This window comes from Ailuropoda melanoleuca, chromosome 14, assembly GCF_002007445.2.
Source record: "Ailuropoda melanoleuca isolate Jingjing chromosome 14, ASM200744v2, whole genome shotgun sequence".
Classification (NCBI taxonomy): domain Eukaryota; kingdom Metazoa; phylum Chordata; class Mammalia; order Carnivora; family Ursidae; genus Ailuropoda; species Ailuropoda melanoleuca.
The window spans coordinates 75,821,253-75,842,585 of record NC_048231.1 but is presented as its reverse complement, the minus strand read 5'-3'; the positions used below and the strand labels follow the sequence as shown (position 1 = coordinate 75,842,585).

Sequence of the window (21,333 nt, the reverse complement as noted above, 5' to 3'; positions counted from 1 at the left end):
AGAAACAGAACAAAAGATCTAATAAGAACAAGAACAACATAACTTAACTACCAGAAAAAATTGGAAGACTCAGTTTAACAAATACCGCTAGAGAACTTTCAAAATTGACTTTTGAACATGAGTGAAATCAGGGAAGATTGACTACATGACCAGAGATAAATGGATTTAAAATACACAACAAAACAAGTACTGAATATATCAATGCAAAGAAAAAGGGGGGGACAACAATATTTGGGATCTAGTGTAATCTATCAATTATAGCCAAGGAACTTTTCATCAACCAATTATATTTCTTGATGAATGAGCTTTAGTCAATAAATAAAAAATAAATGACAAAAAGGAAGTCATGCCAAAAACCAGTGTGATAGCTAGTCTAATTCCTATGGGGAGAAGGGAGTTTACTGAAACAGTGCTTGCTGGATAAAATAATAAATGAAGTCTTAACAGAAGCATAATTTTCTTAAATGGCTCAACAATAAAATATTTTCATTAAAACCCCCTCTCAATATTTGTGATAGATTTATAAAACTAGGTAAAAGAAATTCTTATTTATGTTTGCAATAGTCTGAATATTTGCACCCTCCTCCCCGCAAATTCATGTTGAGATACTAATGCCCAATGAGAAAGATACTAGGGTAGAGCTCTTGGGAGGCGCTTAAGTCATGACAGTGCAACCTCTATAGAAGAGATCACATGGAGCTCCCTAGCACTTCTGCCAGATGAAGATACAGGAAGACTTCAACCCAAAGAGGGCTCTCACCTGACCATACTGGCACCCTCATCTTGGACTTCTAGATTCCCAAATTATGAGAAATAAATTTCTGTTGTTTATAAGCCATCCCTTCTCTGGTACTTTGTTATAGCAGCACAAATGGACTAAGACAATGCTCAATCCAGAGGAAATTTTCTAATAATGTTCAGAGTCCATTATGTCAGAAGTTAGAGCTTTTTGGTCCCAATTATTATTTTCATCCCCCACAGAGACTCCATCTCTGAGACTGTTACCTGTCCTTTAGTAATTATTTACTTCTACAAGGCAAAAAGCTATACTATCTTTCAAGTTCAATACTGATAATCACACTGATATTGAAGATCATCTTAAGTTATCTTTGGATTTAAAAAACTGCTTTCAGAGGGCACGTATTATGATGAGCACCAGGTGTTATATTCAACTAATGAATCACTGAACATTACATCAAAAACTAATGATGTACTATACCTTGGCTAACTGAATTTAAATTAAAAAAATAAATAAAAAATAAATTTAAAAAATAAAAAAATAAATTAAATTGTGCTTTCTACTTACCACCTCTTACCTCCCCTCCCCTCACCGAATCAGAGAATCAGAAGCTAATCCAGACAAAAAATCTCCAAATCTGCCACCCTTTCTCCCATCTCTTGTTAGAATTCATGGTACAACAACTCTGAATCACTGTTCATCTACACAAAGACTATCCTTTTTTCTTTTCCTTGTACGTCGAGTTAAAAGGCAGGTCTCTACTCTGCTGACACAGTTAGAAACCCCTGTAACCAAGGATATAGATAGGAAGGATAAAAAATGGTCTTTTCTCCTAGTTAAGATTTATAATATTTGTCTGATCTTTAGCATGCATTGTCTAGGAGTGCCAGGAATCAGATATCCTATCAGGAATATTAAAGAAGAGCTAAACTTTCTAGGGACTAAAAAAAAAAAAAAAACAAGGGTAGAAGTAGTAAGCTTTCTTTGTAGATACAATCAATGACCTAGTCATGTGACTGTGGGTATGAACAGAACTGGCTGCAGGGACCAGAGAAGCTGTTGCATTCTGGAAGGTGAAAAAATTACATGAAAGGTCTCTTTCTTAATTCATGTTACTTCAGAGCCTAGAGTCAAGGACATCAAGAGGAAATGAGTTATTAAAACCTTAACATCCTTTATATATGAAAAGTAGACTATGATACCTGACAATGTACAAAAATTACCTTTTTCACAGTTTTATCTGGTTCAAGAGCAATATCTGGAATGTTTGCATCCACCATCAGGGAAAACAAGTTCAAAATAAGGTTAGAATACCTAAAGAAGAGTGGGAAAGAAAAAAAAAAAGCAATGTGTTAGACTTCTGGAGTTCCTTCTCCTGTCAAGAATACTCCTAGAAGTAGTTGTACCTGGGTCTTTACTATAACTCCTACAGAATACAGAATGTGCCATTATCAGTTGGTCTCAATGAAAAGCAAGCTTTGAAAAAGTATCTTATTCTGGGGTCTCGATATAATGCCCTTTCTATGTCTCGCACTACGGGATAAACTTCTGAAGTAGTCATCTAATGTCATTCTTTTCATTCTTACATAAGGATATTCTTTTTAGGAGAAATCTAAGGAGACTCCAGTTTATACCTGATTAGCACTTACTAAACACTGAAGAACTGTCTTTCCTAGATGATATCAAGAATCTGCTACCTTAAGACCACCTCAGTGTGTCACGGCTAAAGGAATGAAAGAGATATACAGTCATCCCACGAATCATTCAGGAATATTCCTCCAAGGGTATTAATCACCATTCCAGGAACTACAGTGGCTCATCTGGATATAAGCAATCCTAAATGAAGGAGAAAATACAAATATATAATGTATAATGCAAAAATTAGCTGTAAGGATAGATGTTGGTTAGAGAGTAGAAAGCTTGTGATTGAGATTTTGGAGGGGTAAATTAATGGTACTGATGAGAGGGAGTGGACAAAGTTGGCTCTATAGGAAGAGAACAAGGCCCTCAGACATCAGGTCATGGCTGGAGCATTCAATGCCTGAATGGTGAAGTCACAGCAGCAGTCATGAAGGCGGCAATACAAGTTTTCAAGAAACAGAGTGCGACGGGGAGATACACAATAGGTAGCAGTGGGGAGAATATCTATTGGTGTGATCTCATGGTATGTGTGCTTACACTTTTCTTCTTTAAGCAAGCAAGGAAAGAAATGGTTTGGAAGTTGCAATAGGGACCAAGGAGGGCACCAAGCTTTGAGAAAGGTAGGACATGGAAATCAAGAAGATCCACTTGAGAAGGCTGCAAGGACCATGCATGGTATCATCAGAGTACAGCCAGCTGCTATGTATTATGTCATGAAAAAAATATGCTCTTTCAATGAACCCTCAATTATTTGCGCTCTGCTCTGCTGACTATACAGTTTTTCCCAATCTTGCCATAAGGGAATCTCAGGAATACATCAGAGGGTAGACACACAGAGTAACACAAGGAGGGGAAAACAAGGCTCAATTTTGAAAAGGATATTTCAGAGGTTCTCAAAACTGACTGCCCATTAGACTCACCTGGGAGCTTCTTAAAAAATATTAATTCCTGAGTCCAATCCCAGACCAAGCAAATTTGACAGGCCTCAAAGCCATTTTACCCCCTAAAGTTCCCCCAGGTAATTCTAATGGGCAGCCAGGATCTATGTTAAAATGTTTGCCTTCATGGAAGCGTATGTGTGTTCCTTTTTTAAAAGGAAATATTAATGTTTTCTAGATTATCTGTTGGTTTTAATTTAGCCACCCATGCTGCTATTATTGCAGCAAAAGAAAACAAAATGTAAATAAATATAAAATGGGATATTCTATAAGAAGCTTAAACATCCAATTTGTAGAAAATCTGTCACTACCTTAACTGTATTAATCTTTTACATCTGTTGCTACGAACCTGCATTTTCCATTTAAGGCACATGATCCCCAAAAGGAAAGTATAAATTAAATAGCTCATTCAATATTCTACACAGAAAAATTGATTTAAAGGTTACTAGACATCTTTAAAACCATTATCAAAAGAAAATATAAGGTCATCCAAAGATGGTCTAAATTGTTCATTGAAAACCTTCAATACTAAAAAGAGAAATGCATTTAACTACATCAAGTGAGGTTTCCAGAGGTCTATTTCTCCTACAGCATATCCACTTTGCATGCAACAAATACTGAAGAAGAATCCTACAAAAAAGAGATTTATTTAACAAGTGTACTACTTCAAGGAGGGAGAACAATGAAGTTAATGATGAAATGAAGTATGATCAATAGAGTCACGGTGTTTGTTAACTATGCAAACATTCTCAGACAATGTAAGAACTTTATTTGATATAGTCAAATGCATTCCTAATTTCAGTACTTTTACTGGAAAATTTAGGCTGTCTTTGTATCCTAAGTATCTATAAATGATTGGCATATACATGGGTTAAGAGAAGGAGTTACGTTTTCCTTGGACACTTAAAATACTTCAGCATTGCTCTTGATACGAGACAGTATTCAAAAACCAAATTTACCAATTACTGGTGTATTAGGTATTAATAAAAGAGATGATGATGTATTTTGTTACATGAAAATCATAACACCATAAAATGTGCTCTGACATCTATACAACTGTAACCAATCATAAGTTAGTTCAAAAGGGACCGCTCTATTTACTTGGTCCAATGTTAGTGAATGGTTTTTTGCTGCAGAAAATGATCACCAGTCAATGGAAACCATGAAAAGAAGGTGGTTTGTCATATCTACAAACCCTAACTTTAAAAAAGTGCCAAATAACCTTAGCTCTAAACACACTTTTAAGAATCAGGTTAATTCTTATGGCATAAAGGCAATATTTTTTTTTTAAAGATTTACTTATTTATTTATTTGGCAGAGATAGAGACAGCCAGTGAGAGAGGGAACACAAGCAGGGGGAGTGGGAGAGGAAGAAGCAGGCTCATAGCGGAGGAGCCTGATGTGGGGCTCGATCCCACAACGCCAGGATCACGCCCTGAGCCGAAGGCAGACGCTTAACCGCTGTGCCACTCAGGTGCCCCAAAAGGCAATATTTTTACTAACAGAACCATGTTCTAAAATACAACATTAAAAAAATAAATGCAGGCACCTGGGTGGCTCAGTTGGTTAAGCGTCTGACTCTTGGTTTCTGCTCAGGTAGTGATCTCAGGGTTGTGAGATCAAGCCTCACAACAGGCTCTGTGCTCAGCATGGAGTCTGCTTGAGATTCTCTCTCCCTCTCCTTCTGCCCCTCCCCACTGCACTCTCTCCCTCTAAGACAAATAAATAGAATCTTTTAAAAAATTAAAAATAAGAAAAATAAAAGTTGATTAAAATATTAGGGTCCAGCTGACCTTAACCAAAGTATTGTGGAATTTTAAAAAATAAAAAATAAAGCAGTTTTCATGGAGACTTAACATAAAATTATTTAGATTAATCTCTGTGGTTTTTCTTAGTAGTGATGAAAGTTAACTTTGGCTTCACATTAATAACCTGCCTGTTTTCTCCTTCTACTGAATTGCTACTAATCCATTATCAATGACAGTCTATAAAGCACATTGTTTTCCTTCTGCTTTCAGTAAGATAGAGCACCTTTGACATTTCTCTAGCTATCATTTCATATCATTCTGTCTGCCTCATCACTGAGAATGTCATGGTTCCATCTAGTTTTTGGTAGGCTTTGACTATTTTAAATTAAAAATCCCAGATACTAAAGTGGAACTCTCATCTCATCTCTCTGAAAGTGCTTCTGCGTCAACAGACAAATCAAAGAGCACTGATTTCATTATTCTTTCACCATTTCTGGTAAGTCAAACTGAGTCACTCTGCCACCTAAAGGATAAATAGTGTGGCTGTTTGTAACATGCACATCGGAGTTTGTGACACGTGGTTAAGTTAACAATGAAGGCCTAATGAGTCACTGAGGAGATGAATTCTGATTAATAGAGTCCAGCCATTCTCCTAGGACCAGCAGCATCAACATCACCCAGGAACATGACCTCACCCCAGATATGAAGCAGAAATTCTGGGGGTTCTCATTTAATAAACATACAGAGTGTCTGTATTCTAACCACTGCATGAGTAACTGAGGTTACAAAGACAAACGAGACAGAGCCCACATGCATAGGCAACTTACTGTCTACCAGTTAAATATTTTCACTGGGAAGAGGTAAAAGAAGGTATGTCTCCTGGGCTTGGAGTTTCTGCATAATTAAGTTGGGTCAAATGATCCTTTCATTTTTGACTAATCACCATAACCACGTCCTAAATTTAACAAACATGACTTTTTTTTTTTCTCTGATGATATATGATATTAAGTCCTAAGTAAACTAGGATGAAGAAAGCAGAGACAGAGTAGCACTGGAGAAAGAAGAAGGGGCAGAGAAAAATCAACTTTTTTCGTTTAGCAGGATGACGGATAAGGTGCTAAAAAGAGACAAAATCATATGTAACATTTATTCTCCCATCATTTAATAAACTTCTAAATGCTCCTGAAGAGCAACCGAAACTAAGGCTGATAAAGTTGCTACAGAATAAAAATGAATGGATTAGTATCACTTTAAATAAGCTAAATGCTTCATTCTTTGATAAAGAAGTATGAAGCGAGCTTGGGAGAAGGAAAAGAACTCAACGTCATGATTATAAGCCTTCAAGGCTGGCTTTGGGGAGATGTGAATGGTTATGAAGGCTCTTAATCTTTTCTCCATCCCAGCACTGTCAAAGCACTAAGAGTATATTTTATTAAAATGACTTCAACCCTCTGATTTTGAAGCCTCCCTGTTTGCCTAATCTTATGTAATGTCAGCTTCCTATCTGGTGGCATTTAGCAATCAAATAATTAGCAGGAAAGCAAGAAATTCTTTTTTCTTTTGCTATCAGACTATTTATCAAAATAGAAATCAAATATGCATTAAGAAATCCTTTTGCCTGTGTCATTCTGGAAAAGAGTGATGCTAAAGAATGCATACATTTGAACAACTCCTTTCCTTGCTCTATGAAATGAATTTATCAAAATTCTTTATGTCAAGCAAATCAACTTACCTTCGAAGGTGGAGAAAAGCCGTGTAACACTGTTTACGGAACTCTTGGTACTGCTCACTCTGGGTGCCCCCCATTCCTTCTACCATTTCTTTATTCAGCTTCATTGGAGGAGGAAGAGGCTTCGGATCCCGACCCAAAATATATCCGAAGTCTATGTGGAAGAGTTTGCCTGGATGTTGATAAGAAACTCATTTGTTTCCAGAATTATCTTTAAAAACTGAGAAGGGGATATGTCATATAATTGGTATAAGCAGTGTCTCTTCATAAAGAATTCTGATTCATGATGAAGTCTATTAAATTGTTTAATCCTCTTAACCCAGGCTTGGGAGTGGTCTTCAGAGCATTTTGGAGTTCACTTTAACTTACATTTATTCAGATGGAACTACAGTTAAAATNTTTAACTTACATTTATTCAGATGCAACTACAGTTAAAACAATCTCAGAGTAATATTAATTTATATTCCACTTTTACATCTTCAAAATCAAAGACAGCCAAAGGCTAGATAACTGTTTAAGGTATTAGCAGAAATTAGTATCTTGTGGCAAATTCCTCATGCTAAGGTTTACAAAAACCCCATTCATAAGCAGAAGACCTTTTCTTTTAAGTACTCCTGAGATGAATCCTTTAACTTATCACTGTTCCCCTTACCAAAACAAAACAAAATCCCCCAAATTTCAGATTATATTCTTAGCTTCATCTGAACCATTTTCAACTAATCTATGTCACTTGGTAGCTGCAGACTAGGAAGCCACAGTATTTATGCCTGCTGAGAGCTGAAGACAGCTACAGCACCCATGACGACAAACCCTAGGACAGTTACCTAAGCCCACAGACAAGATATGTAAGAAAGTGACCCATCATTCACTTTAAAGAATGATTCACCATTGAATTCATAAAGCATCCTATGATTTACAAGTAGGTATAAAAGAGGCATACATTTTAACAGAAAAAGTAGCCCCCTGGATCCTACAACCCACGCCCTGCCAGGGCAGGGATTTACGCCCGTTTTGCATGCGGCCGTATCCCCAGCCTCAGAACAGTTTCTGGCACACAGTAGGCATTTACTGTTGAAAGGAGGAATGAATTCATTTAAAAAGTCAGCCAAAAATCTCCCTAGTGCAATCTGCCCAGTCTTGTTTGTCTTGTAATACATTATATGACCTGTTTTATGTGAAAACCTATCCTCTATCATTTATTTGGGAAGTTCAGGTACCCTCGCCGCCCCTTCAAGGGCAGCAGCCACAAATTCTCCTCCTTCAAGTACATGTAGTGAGTCTGGGCATAGTTTTGCCATTTTGCAAAATATTTTTATACATCAATTCTACCATTAACATGTTAGCTAAACCCTCTACCTCTTTCTCTGAGCATTATTATGTTATTCGTGAATGTTATACTCCATCATTAGGACACTGTTGGAAACAGAAAACAATGATGGGCACAGAATGACTCCAGGTGTGGCCACGAACTCCCAGGTGAACAGTGATGCAAGGGCAGGCCCTCTGAGTCAGCAGTGTAATTGCTGTACAACTGACACCTTCATGTTTCACTTGATCAGGTATGTGACCCTGACAAAGCCACTTAATGTTTCTAAGCCTCACTTTATAAGCTGCAAAATAGGTTGTTAATTACCTCATAAGACAGAATTAAAAGAGATAATACATTTAATACTTAACATAGTACCAGGTATACAGAAAATGGTCTAAAAGTCTGCTGTCATTGTAATTATTTCCAACTAAGCTACAGGTTAGTGTGTCAAGCAAAATAACTAACTTAACTTCACTTAAGTCAAGAATGATTACATCNGTCTAAAAGTCTGCTGTCATTGTAATTATTTCCAACTAAGCTACAGGTTAGTGTGTCAAGCAAAATAACTAAAAAACTTCATTTAAGTCAAGAATGATTACATCCAGGGGCGCCTGGGTGGCACAGCGGTTAAGCATCTGCCTTTGGCTCAGGGCGTGATCCCGGTGTTATGGGATCAAGCCCCACATTAGGCTCCTCCGCTATGAGCCTGCTTCTTNAGGGGCGCCTGGGTGGCACAGTGGTTAAGCATCTGCCTTTGGCTCAGGGCATGATCCCGGCGTTATGGGATCAAGCCCCACATTAGGCTCCTCCGCTATGAGCCTGCTTCCTCTCTCCCACTCCCCCTGCTTGTGTTTCTTCTCTCGCTGGCTGTCTCTCTCTCTGTTGAATAAATAAATAAAATCTTTAAAGAAAAAAAAAAGAATGATTACATCCATAGCCTCGTCCCATTTTAGAAGCTATGTCCCTAAGAGGAAAAAATCATCTTAGTCTGAACGCAAAACCAAATCAAGCTATTTAATATCTAATGACCAGGTCTTTTAAAGGTGCTTACAAATGATTATCTTAAATACTTCAAATACCACTTTTAAAAAAAATTTAAAATACTGAACTCTGTTCAAAAATAAATATTAATAACTATCATCTTAAAGATGTTTAAAATACACTGAATTGGTATTTATGTCCCTTATACTTGAGACCACAACTGCCAGGAATTAGTAAAATTAAATATTAAAGGGATAAGCAATCTTATTATTTGCAACTTTTCCCAGACACTGTTCTTACAATGAAAAACTAAATAATACATTAAGTTGGAAATGTTATACAACTTTGAAAATGAGAAAGAACTTGAGATCTGCCAAGGCCAGGTAATAAAAAAAAGTCCAAATTTAAGGCAATAATGATATGATATTAAAGTAAAATTCATAGACACTGGTGCTATTTTCACACAACTCTAAAGAAAACTATGCTGAAAATGATCTGGAGTAGAGAGCAGACATTGTACTACATCTAGGACATAGAGTTCATGTATGAAGAGAAACAACTGTTTATACACACGTATACGCATAAAAACAAGTATCTGAAGGTTTAAACACTATCATCGCTGGCTATAGATAGAATAAGTGACCATTTTCAATGCAACCACTGCACTGAAAACCAGTTTTCCTTTTATCCACATCAATCTCCTTCTCTTTTTTTTTTTTTAAGCTTATACCAGGCTTAAAATGTTCTGTTCAAATTGGAGAACTGATGGAAGTCTCATAAGAACTTTTTAAACAAATGTGTCTATCTATTACAGTAAATGACAGGAGGTGAAGGGAGAAGGAATTACAATTAGATATAGAGAGCAAGGAACCTGTAGAGGATTAAAAAGGGGTGTTGTCCCCCCCAAAGTAACAGAGCAACAGCTTAGCAAAATGGTTCCTCTATCTCACACCAGGGCTACCTACAAGGCACGCATCTGGTAGGGAGTTACTAGTGAGGCTCCACCTATTCATATCAAAACACTTCAGCAAAGTGTGTAATGAAATTGTTTGTTCACTTAGCTTTCTCCCCCAAGCTAAACTCTTCCTGAACCATTAAGAGTCCTATAATCAAGAATCCTGCTTCATTTATTTTTACATAGTACTGACACCGAGGATAGTGCCTAGCATGCAGAAGTACTGTGTGACTATTCTGCATGTATTTAACCAATGATATCTCAATTTCACTTTTACAGTTTTAGACAACTTTTAAAAACATTGTTAACACAAAAACTTCCTGCTAGAAACCAGACAGTTCTTGTGAGAAGTTGCTTGTTTTAAAATTTTTGTATCTTCGTTTCCATGATAAAATAAGTAGAGTCTGAGTCTGGATCACCTAGATCCTTACTACTTAGTACTACCCTGTGATTTCAGTGTTTGAGGGGGTTGGTATTAAACAACAAAGCTACTTCAATTGTTTCAGGCTGACACTAACAGAAGCAGAAGTGGTTATACCTTGAAATTATATGATGACATCCTGAACAAAGGTTATAAAGTAGCTCAAGGAGAGAAAAGCAGTTTAAGAATATTCACATGGGATACGATATTAACGGCACTCTACTCAAACTCACGCTATAATATCTATACCATATTCACCCTACAAGTGACAATTTAGTTTCAACATTACTTCATCTGTCACATTAATGTTGCTGGATTACATTTTGCCAGTCTGCAACATGATTTAATTTATAAATCTACTTTGACCTTATAGTTACAGAAAAGCAGATGCATAAGAAGTTAATATCAGGTTTTATGTCGTACATATTTAAGATTATAAAATGTAATATCAACACAATGGGTTTTACTTCTATTGAAAACAGTGCTGTGCATTACTCATGATTGAAAAACACCATTTCAGAATACCAAAATGGGCTTCAGAGGTCCCTAACCACAATAAAATTGGGGGAAATCCATAGACTGCCCCAAATTCTCAAGGGAACTCCATCTTCCCCAAAACGATGAGAAACTACTTTTAGAATAAGGAGTTTGGTAACTGTAGTACTTCCTGGGAAAGCATCATCACCTAATCCTTTAAGGTTCAAGGGAATATGCCATCACTGAATTTTCCATGATTTGGTAAAAAGTCCCTGATCAACTTCTGTTAAGGATTTCACTGCCTTCAACTAAACATGTATCCTCTGTTCAGCTAAACGAAGCTCCTTATTTTGTGCTTTACTCTCACTCTGAGTTCCCATTTATGTTCTACAAATTTGTTAGACAAATACCATTCTACCCTTCAAGAGTTAAAGAGATGAGAGACTTATGATATTATAGGTACAGATAAACCTTCCTTGGGTTTTTTTAATTATTTAAATAATGTTTTGTTTTGGTGTGCCTGGTGGCTCAGTCAGTTAAGGGGCTGAGTCTTGGTTTGGGCTCAGGTCATGAGCTGAGCTCATGTGCCCTGTGCTGAGCTCCCAACTCAGAAGGGAGTCTGCTTGAGGGATTTCTTTCCCTTTTCCTTTGCCCCTCCTCCAACTTGCACAAGCTCTCTCTCTGAAATAAATGAATCTTCAAAAAAATATGTTTTGTTTTGTTACCAATATAATTTCTAATAATACTCAGCACTTGAGCAGATAACCTATCTGACCAATCTTTGATTCAAAACTGATTTTTTAAACTAAATCATGCTACCCTAATATCAAACTGTATCAGCCATCACACAAGGCTTATTTAATGGGATCCATCCTTTAATAGGAATCCTAGCTCCACTTTTCTCCATTTCACTACAGGCATTACTGGAATTCCAATGTCAGCTCTGCATCACTGCTTGCAAATGGAGGGTATGTATCTATCCTTCTTGTAAGAAAACTCTCAAAGAACAGGATTACTGCTTAATTATAAGGCATAAAGGATTCAGTATCTAACAATGAAACCATTATTTGCAATTTCAAAGAGTCATGTATTCTGAAAAGAGGCTATTAATGTTTTAAGAAAATTCATCCTCCTTGATACCAAAGGGAATGGCTCTTTTAAAGTTAATGTCTAAAGTGAAACTTGTAATGACTTTAAAAATGCACTTCATGAAATTAAAAAAAATGCTTAATTAAGAAATTCAGAAAGTATGTGCTTATTCAAATCTATTAACAAATCTATTAAACAGTCAAGAGATAAAGTGTATGTAAAACAAACTGAATGTTGATTGTAATACCTCCTTTGTCCCTGACTTGAAATACAAAGGGAATAAGAGGTGCTAATTAAATTTCCCAGTTATTTGAATAAGTGACATTAACTTATTTCTAAAATTGTGGCTCAAAGCGTTTGTAGTTCTTGGATTAAAGAGAACAGATACTGCTGAAATGAACAGTATTTCACAGTAGAGTTTTTTTTTTTAATTTCCCTCTTGTCTATCCAATAATTACATATGACTAATCTCAAAATTATACTTTTTCCATTTTTTCACACCTCTGCTTATTCCTTCTACTTGACTCACTTCTGTTCCCCATAATCCAAACTCTGTTTTTGAAAATCCCACACAAGCCCCAAATTCACATATTCTTCCCTGCCACTCTATAGTAAGTTTCCCACTCTTTCGTTTCTTTGCATACGACCTTACATTTTACTATTTTTTCCACAAAATGCTTTATTTCTTACATGAATGTTATATTTTTCTTATGTTTTCTTATGTGAATGTTGAAGGGTCCTACCATGAAACCTAGAAAAAAGAAGGTGGCAAACAACCACTTACTGATACAATGGAACCTATATTTTTGAAATTAAAAATACTCCCTAAGCTACGGTCCCAATACTCCCAGTACTTAATAGTTAGTTAAGCCCTTACAATATACTTGGTTAGAGCTATTTTCACTTAGAGTTAAAAGCATAGTAGTGATGAAATATTTTTCAGTAATAGTTTTTGAGTAATGAAGAACAATAAGACATATGTAAGTACAGATCAGTATAAACATTCCAATTATCTGCTAAATATTTCATGTAATTTTTTTCATATTCAATTGTTAAGATCTTAGGTTTCTAATGAATAGGGACAAAATTAAGCTAACTAATGAAAAGGGGACAGACTATTCAAGAAAAACAAATTTTTAAATGTTATATATTTTTATTTTTCCTGTAGTCATTAAAGCCAATAAAGGTTTTATTCCCTGAAGTATTCTTTTCTTCTGGAGAACTATTTTAATGTCTAAAGAAGAACAGAAACCCTTGGAAGATTAAAACAAAACCAAAAAAACTAAAATGGTCTTTGATGATCAATTCTAAAATTTTTTTGTCTCAGGGCCCTTGTATGCTCTTAAAAATTATTGAGGGCCCCAAATAAGCCTTAGTTGGGCTATGTCTATTGATATTTACTGCATTTAAAATTAAAACTGAGACCTTTTAAAGGTATTAACCTAAAAATAATAAATCAACAAGATTTTAACATTTTTTTCTGATTAATAACTATTTTCTAATACAAAAAAATTTGGTGAGGTGAGTGGCACTACTTACATTTTGCACATCTCTTTAATGTCTGGGTTAATAGGAGACAGCTCGATTCTCATATTTGATTCTTTCTATTATGATATTTTGCTTTAAGTAAGATATTAGAAAATCCAGCCTCTAAATAGATATGGACTTTTAGGAGGAATGATAATTTTAATAACCTTTTCAGATAATTATGGATAGTTTCTTTGCTACTGAAACAAATTCTCAGACCCTTACCATACGTACTGAATCAGAAACTGAGCCTGAGGCCCAGCAACCTGTAATTTAACTTGCTCTCCGGGTGATACTGATACAAGCCAAAGCTTGAGGACTCCTGATCTACTTTATACGAATACAACTCTCAACTGCAGTTAGGTCACTATGGAGGGGACACTGGCAAGGTGAATTACCTCAGTGAATTAAAACTCATATTCAACACTAATGGTTACAGTTTCCCTGTGTGGTACAACCTCATTACTTTAAAAATTGATACATTTTTTGTTCAAGGGGTCACTACAAAAATGTACTTTTTATTAATCTAATTTATGGTTGCTAGGCTATGGTGGAACTTGAACTTGAATGCTTTAAAGTACATTAAAATTTAACCCTCTCCAAAATTACTTATTGCAAAAGAAAACAAATACAGTGTCTACCCAGCTTTAAGAAATTTATCACCTAATAAGAAAACTTAAAAAAAAAAAAAAAAAGGAAATATCCAAATCTACAGTTTTACTTCAGTGGTTGAATTAAGTTTTGCCATATAAAAGGTGATACAAAAGGAGGTAGATTGATTTGTCTCCACAATGTGACTTTAAACCAATCTGACCAACTTATATATTACCTGCAAAAGTATTGCTTATTTCAGCTTCTGGGTATTTTTACTGGAATGTGTGCTTTTTTTCCACTTGAATCCCATAGAAACCCAACACATTCTTCATGACTCAGTCTAAGTTACTTTCTCAATGAGGTAATTTCCAGCTCCTTAAGCACAAAGAGTATAGCACTTTATCATTTTTTATTCCTTCTAATGAGAAGAAATGATGTCCTTCTAAAACAAACTTAAAAAAAAATACAGCACTCTTAACAGCAACCATTAACATTTTCTTTCTGATAGGTTTCAATAAACATAAGAAGGCTGACTTCCTGATACCGAATATTCAAGAAACTTTCAAAAACTCACATTTCAAACAATGTCTAAAAAGAAAACTATTCACATGAAGGTAAGTCCTTCTCATTATCTAAGCATCTAAAGTAATGATTAATAAAGACTAAAAAAGTGTTTATGGATTAAAAAGGGGTGGTCTTACGTGTCTGGTTCTCTTTTGCATTCCTAAACTGAGAAAAACTGAGAAAATCAAATCAGCAAATAATACTATGTCCACAGTCAATGGTAAAAATAAGTGTAGGCAGCAAACAGATTATTCTAGAAAACCTAAGGATGGATAAAAATGACATGAAAACACTTAGTTCATTTATTCCTTTTAAAAGCATTTATGAGGTGCCTACTAAGTGCATAAAACTTTTTATTCCTCCCTTCTCTCAAGTCCCAGAGAATAAATAAGCCATTAAGAAAGTAAGTCTATAGATTGAGATTTTAAAGTATATTTCACCTACCAAACTAATTAACTTAAATACAAATAGCTTAGGAAGCACTACCACTTGAACAGTTAACTAAATTCTTTCTAGGTAAGACTTTGAACTACTGTGTTATGCCCCCCCCCAAAAAAATAAAACACATAATTAAACACGTTTCTTTTCAAAATCTCAAGGTTTACCTTAAAACATAGAAAGAGTAAGATGAAATCAATGATCAAATTGACTGTTTCTCTTTTATAAACTTCCTATACTGGGGCACCCGGGTGGTTCAGTAGGTTAAGTGTCCAACCCTTGATTTCGGCTCACGTTATAATCTCAGGGTCCTGAGATCAAGCCCCACATCAGGCTCCACACTGGGCATGGAGCCTACTTAAGATTCTCTGTCTCTCTCTCCCTCTGCCCTCACCCCCAACAAACAAACAAACAAACCTTCCTATACTACTAAAATAAAAGACCCACTCAAAACAGAATTTAAAAGGCAGTAACTTAAAAGAGTTCAGATTTTAGGGTGGGGAAAAGGAATTTTTGAAGTATGTTATTTTTTATGTCTAAAATTATGACTCCAAATAAAAGCTACATAAGCCAAAAAAGGAAAGCTCTCTTATTTCCTGATAGTAAAACAAACAAAACCGTACCAGCTAGCCGGCCCTTAAGGAATGTTTACTATATGCTCAGTACATACAAAAACTCTACCATATTATCTTATTCAACCCTCACACTATCACCAAAGACAGGTTCTGTTATTATTTGCACATTCAGAAAAGAGACTGAGTCACAGACATAAACAACTTACCCAGACACCCAACAGTGAAGGGGCAACTGAAACCCAAAAACTTTTTCTTTAGAACCTGAATATTAACTCCTATGTAAGACTGTTCCTCAGAATTAAAAAAGTAAGTGAATCAATTTCATGTAAAATTAAAGAAGGATAAAGAAGAAAAGTGCCCAACTAAGCTAACAATGACTTTCTTAACTTCGAGCTTTCGGACAAAAGATTCAGAGAGTATTTATTACCCTGAAGTGCTGAGACAGACAAAATGCCACCACTCCTCTCACTACACAAATGTACAACTTCAGATTGGAAGAGCCATCCTTGGAACCTAGACAGAACTTTCCATTTACTAAAGACACCTAGCTCCTAGTTTCCACTTGTGAATGTTTTTCAGTTATTTATATACTAATATTAAATGTTCATCCTATTGTAAAGTCTGTATATCATTAACAACAAAGCTTTTCAGTTATACTGGTCCTGTTTTTTTCCCCAAATTTTAAAAAATGAAAAAAAAAAACAAAACCCAAAACCATAAAACAAAAAACTTTCCCAAGAGTTGAGATAACTCAAAGCATGTTCCATTTGAGCCCTGCCACAAACGAATTACCCTGGATAAACTTCTAAAAGCTTCCTCAAAGCATCAATTCTGGGGAAAAAAAAAATCACGTTTTCCAATGCCACTGTAGAGCTTAAATTTTTAATTTCTTGCCCAGAAAATGTTGTATCACTGCATTATTAAGTAAAACACCATTCACTCCAAATTTGCTTCAGGAAAACAATGTAGTGACCACATGGCAATACACTGACAAAGGAATTGCCAGACTTTCACATTTATGGTGGACACACATCGCCCTCTGCTGGACAAGCTGAGGATACTTCAACCAAGCAAGAGTATCCACAGCCCAATAAATACGGGCAAAAGAATTTCTGGGAAAATCTGGAATCGAGACTGACATTTTGCATTTTTGCACACTATTGTTGTATACATTTTACAAATCTTTCTATGCAGGGAAACATTTTCTTCCACAAGCTCCTAAAGTTACCAGTCTGAACCTTTGGTGTCTCATCTAAATTTACAGGTAGAACTGTTTGCTGGGGGCAAATCCCCAAGAATCCCCAGTAAAATGAAACTTATGTGTCTTCTCCCTCTCTGTTCCATCTCTCTTACCAGGGAACTGGGCATAAATCAATCAGTGGAACTGTGATTACCATTCCAAACCACTTTCATCCCAAAGGAGAGTCATAGACACTAAATCTATTCAGGCTGGCAAGTCAGAAGACAAAAGGTATTTTATGTTGAAGAATAGGAGAAATGTTATTTATCATTTAAAAACAAAAACAAAAACTGCTCCACCACAACTGAGACTGGAGAGTTAGAGAAGAGAATCTAAAACTTTAACATGTCGCAGTCTGTGCTGAAGGCATAATGGATCTAAAATAAATAGTGGACGGGCNATATTTATTTTATGTTGAAGAATAGGAGAAATGTTATTTATCATTTAAAAACAAAACAAAACAAAAAACTGCTCCACCACAACTGAGACTGGAGAGTTAGAGAACAGAATCTAAAACTTTAACATGTCGCAGTCTGTGCTGAAGGCATAATGGATCTAAAATAAATAGTGGACGGGCTTCATATTTGAGGCAGTTTTAACTACAAGTACTGAAGTGTATTTCCTGCAATGAACCACATTCAAATTCACTTTAAATATATAATAGCTGCCTAAACTACACGAAGTCTAATTATAACACATATGTAATATGACATAAAAACTCTTTGAAATATGGACTTTCAGTAAAAAATGACTATAAACACAAAAAATTAAAAATAAATCATTAAAAATTTTTAGAAGTTGAGGAACGCATTATACTTCCATTTGTCTTGACATAATTGGTGTTTCCTTATATAATTTAATTTCATTCAAACTGAACTTGAAAATTAAAAACATTTATCCTAGTAATACTTAAAATTGTAACTGTATATATAAATGGATGAAATAACTAAAGGCCAGTTAAGAAAAAATAACTGAAAGAAATGCTGTTCCAAATGAAAGAGAATGTCTCTCATCTAGCACATGGTTAAGTTTTTGATTTTTTAAAGCCAAATTTGGAGCACCCTCTAGTGGAAAACTGGTGACAAGACGCTTACAACCTTCTGCTTCTGAAATTTTATACTTCTAATTCCACGTTTTAAAACAAGTAACTGTGACCTGGACCACAGTATATTAATAGACTCTGCTTTCCAAATTTTATTCTTAAAATATCCCTATCAACACACACAGACACACACACACACAGACACACACGCAAAAAGAAGTGCTCAAAGTCCAAAAGAAAAAGGTCTGTTATTTATCAGAACCTCCATGACATTCCTTGGTCCTGGTTACTAAAGGGACTGCCTGGCCTTGTGACACAGACATGGTTCCCACATGCAACTTCCACCACAGATAATTTTTCACACTAATTAAAACTGAATTTATGAAATTCCAGATGATGTGAATTAATAGGGTTATTTATATATTAGTAATTAGATTACATTTGATGTACAAAGTTACATTTGATGTGTTAAATTCTTGGCATCACAATTTGNCAGACACACACGCAAAAAGAAGTGCTCAAAGTCCAAAAGAAAAAGGTCTGTTATTTATCAATTTCCAAAAGAAGAGACAAGATATGTGAAAATAACATTATAGACATAATGCCACTCTATACAGCAGATAATTCCACTGTAATTATAAAATGATTACAACACAAAAACAAATGGAATCACTTTGGTACTTTGATTCTTGTGGTTAAAAGATTTAACGGAAAAAGTTAAGGAATGCAGGAAAACGTTTTCCAACTTAAAATTTTCTCCACACACTGGAATGTTTTATAAATATCCTTTGCTAAATTGGCAAATTTGGCAAGAACCTCCATGACATTCCTTGGTCCTGGTTACTAAAGGGACTGCCTGGCCTTGTGACACAGACATGGTTCCCACATGCAACTTCCACCACAGATAATTTTTCACACTAATTAAAACTGAATTTATGAAATTCCAGATGATGTGAATTAATAGGGTTATTTATATATTAGTAATTAGATTACATTTGATGTACAAAGTTACATTTGATGTGTTAAATTCTTGGCATCACAATTTGGAGGAATACTGACAAGACAAAAAATGTTCTTACCTGAGGGACCATTTTAAGAGTAATTCAAAATCAATTTTCTGTGGAATGCTGGAGAAACGTGAATTATTTAGCCCAGAGAAGAAAAGACTATACAGAAGAGCAGTAATATTGACTCATTATTAAGGCAACAGTGATTTATCAATCACTTTAGCTAGGTGTTGTTCAAGGCTCTGGAGGCACAGTAGCAAACCGGATGGACAAGGTCCCTACTCTCATGCAACCTGTGTCCTGAATGTCCAGATGATAAGAATCAACAAGCTCCACAAGGACCTGGATCTGTGTCTGTTTTCTTCTTTTTGGTATCCCCAGTACCTAGAACAATACCTGACACATAGTAGGTGCTCAATAAATATTTGTTGAATTATACAAAAAAAAAAAAGAGCTTCGGCTAGTGGTTAAGTGCTTTAAAAAAACAACAGAGTGATGGAGAAGGGCAGTGGGCAAGTACACACCATTTCAGATCGGAGAGTTAGAAAAAGCTTTTCTAAGGAGATGCCACTTGAACTTAGACTTAATAACTGAAGTCGGACTTGAAATGATTTGAGAGAAGAGCTTTCCAGAGAGAAAAACAACAGGGGCATTTGCCTGAGGCAGGAGTGGTTTGGCATTCACACATTCAAACTGGTCAGTGTGGGCAAGCCACAACTTTACCACAGTGAAGAGTTCAGATTTTATTCAAATAGTTTGGCCAAAAGATGTTGGTGGCTTCCAATGGAGTCAAGGCAGTGGAAATGAAGAGAGTGGGTAACTTCATGATCCATTTTGGAGACGAGTAGACAAGACCTGCTAATAGGTTTGGTATGTGAGATGACTCCAATAGTAGAATTAAAAATGACTCCAAAGCCTGGGGTTTAAACAACTTGGGTGGATGATGCTGCAATTTACTGAGATGGAAAAAATGAGGTGAGGAGCAGGTATTATTACACAGGTAATGGAGGAAGGGAACAACTTGGCCACATAATTGGGATGTCAAGTTAGTGGCTGGATATTTCACTCTGAAGTTTCATGCAATGGACTGAAGTACACAGCTGTAAGTTTGGAAGCTATTTGCTTAGAGATGGTGTTAAAACCAAGGGGCTCAAGAGTTAAGAGGAAAAGGGAGATGAGAATGATTATTCCATGGAACTCCAAGGGGAAAAGCAAAGAATTAAAGACAGAGGTTAATGTGAGTTAAGTACAGTTCGGTAAGAGAAAGAACATTCGAACGCTCTAACTAGAGATATACGTAAGAGACTCGACTGCTTGCATACATTATGGGCTTTCCACCAAAGGAGGCATTTCAGAAGTAAGGGCTAGATGACCGCTACTGAAGTTACTGGGTTACTACTGAAGTGATTCTTGGGGGCACCTGAGTGGCTCAGTCGATTAAGTGGCTACCTTCAGCTCAGGTCATGATCCCAGGGTCCTGGGATCAAGTCCTGCATCAGGCTCCCTGCTCAGTGGGGAGCCTGCTTCTCCCTCTCCTGCTCCCCCTGCTTGTGTTCCTCTGCTCTCTGACCAAAAAAAAAAAAAAAAAAAAAAANAGTGATTCTTTTAAGGGATGGGAGTTGCCTTCAAAGGCACCATATAAAGGGACTTTAAAGACACATATGATTTATTTTCACTTATGTTTAACTTGTTTTGTTACTAAGTAGATTCCACAGTAAAAATCACTGGCAAATAAAATGTATAAATCTGCTAGTAGCCATTAGTTGTTACCTGTTTTTGTTAGCAAAAGGTTATCCAGGTGTCTGTCTCCAACTCCAAGTATGTATGTAATCACACAATATCCAGCTGCAAGTAACAGTTCAAAAAAAAAAAGTGAAAAACACATGCAAGCCAGATCAAACATACAAATGAGTATAAAAAGCAGCCTGTATTACTTTAATTTCAATTTGATTACTACTTTTTGATTCTCACCTAAATTCTCAAATGTGTAATCTTCTTTGATTCTATGAAGAGTTTATCGCTTGAAACTCAATATAAACTATTTGCATGAGAAATAATATCCTGTAGAATATTGTCAAATTATAAAAGTCGCTTATATCAAAAGTTAATTCAGGCTTCAGGAACCTTAATTATAACATGATTCTCCCACTTCTCATTTCAAATTGGACACATGTTACAGATGACAGCGAAAAAGAAGTGTCTACAGAAATACTCATAATGAAGTCAACCACCCTACAACTAACTCTATTATCTATACGACAACAAAAGTAAACACAGGGTTTCAAAGAAAACTCTTTAAAGAAACAATTGTGAAGGGCC

General features: G+C 35.7%; 1 protein-coding gene across 1 annotated transcript in view; it reads right to left on the bottom strand.

Moving 5' to 3' along the window:
* PIK3C3 (phosphatidylinositol 3-kinase catalytic subunit type 3) overlaps nucleotides 1-21,333 on the bottom strand; it is a 136,370-nt gene that overhangs the window by 15,590 nt on the left and 99,447 nt on the right. Inside the window, exons 24-26 of the mRNA XM_034642203.1 lie at nucleotides 20,785-20,859; nucleotides 6,799-6,967; nucleotides 1,963-2,053 (exon numbers count right to left, since the gene is read on the bottom strand). Of these exons, the coding sequence (XP_034498094.1) occupies nucleotides 1,963-2,053; nucleotides 6,799-6,967; nucleotides 20,785-20,859 (335 nt within the window). The remainder of the gene's footprint in view (nucleotides 1-1,962; nucleotides 2,054-6,798; nucleotides 6,968-20,784; nucleotides 20,860-21,333) is intronic.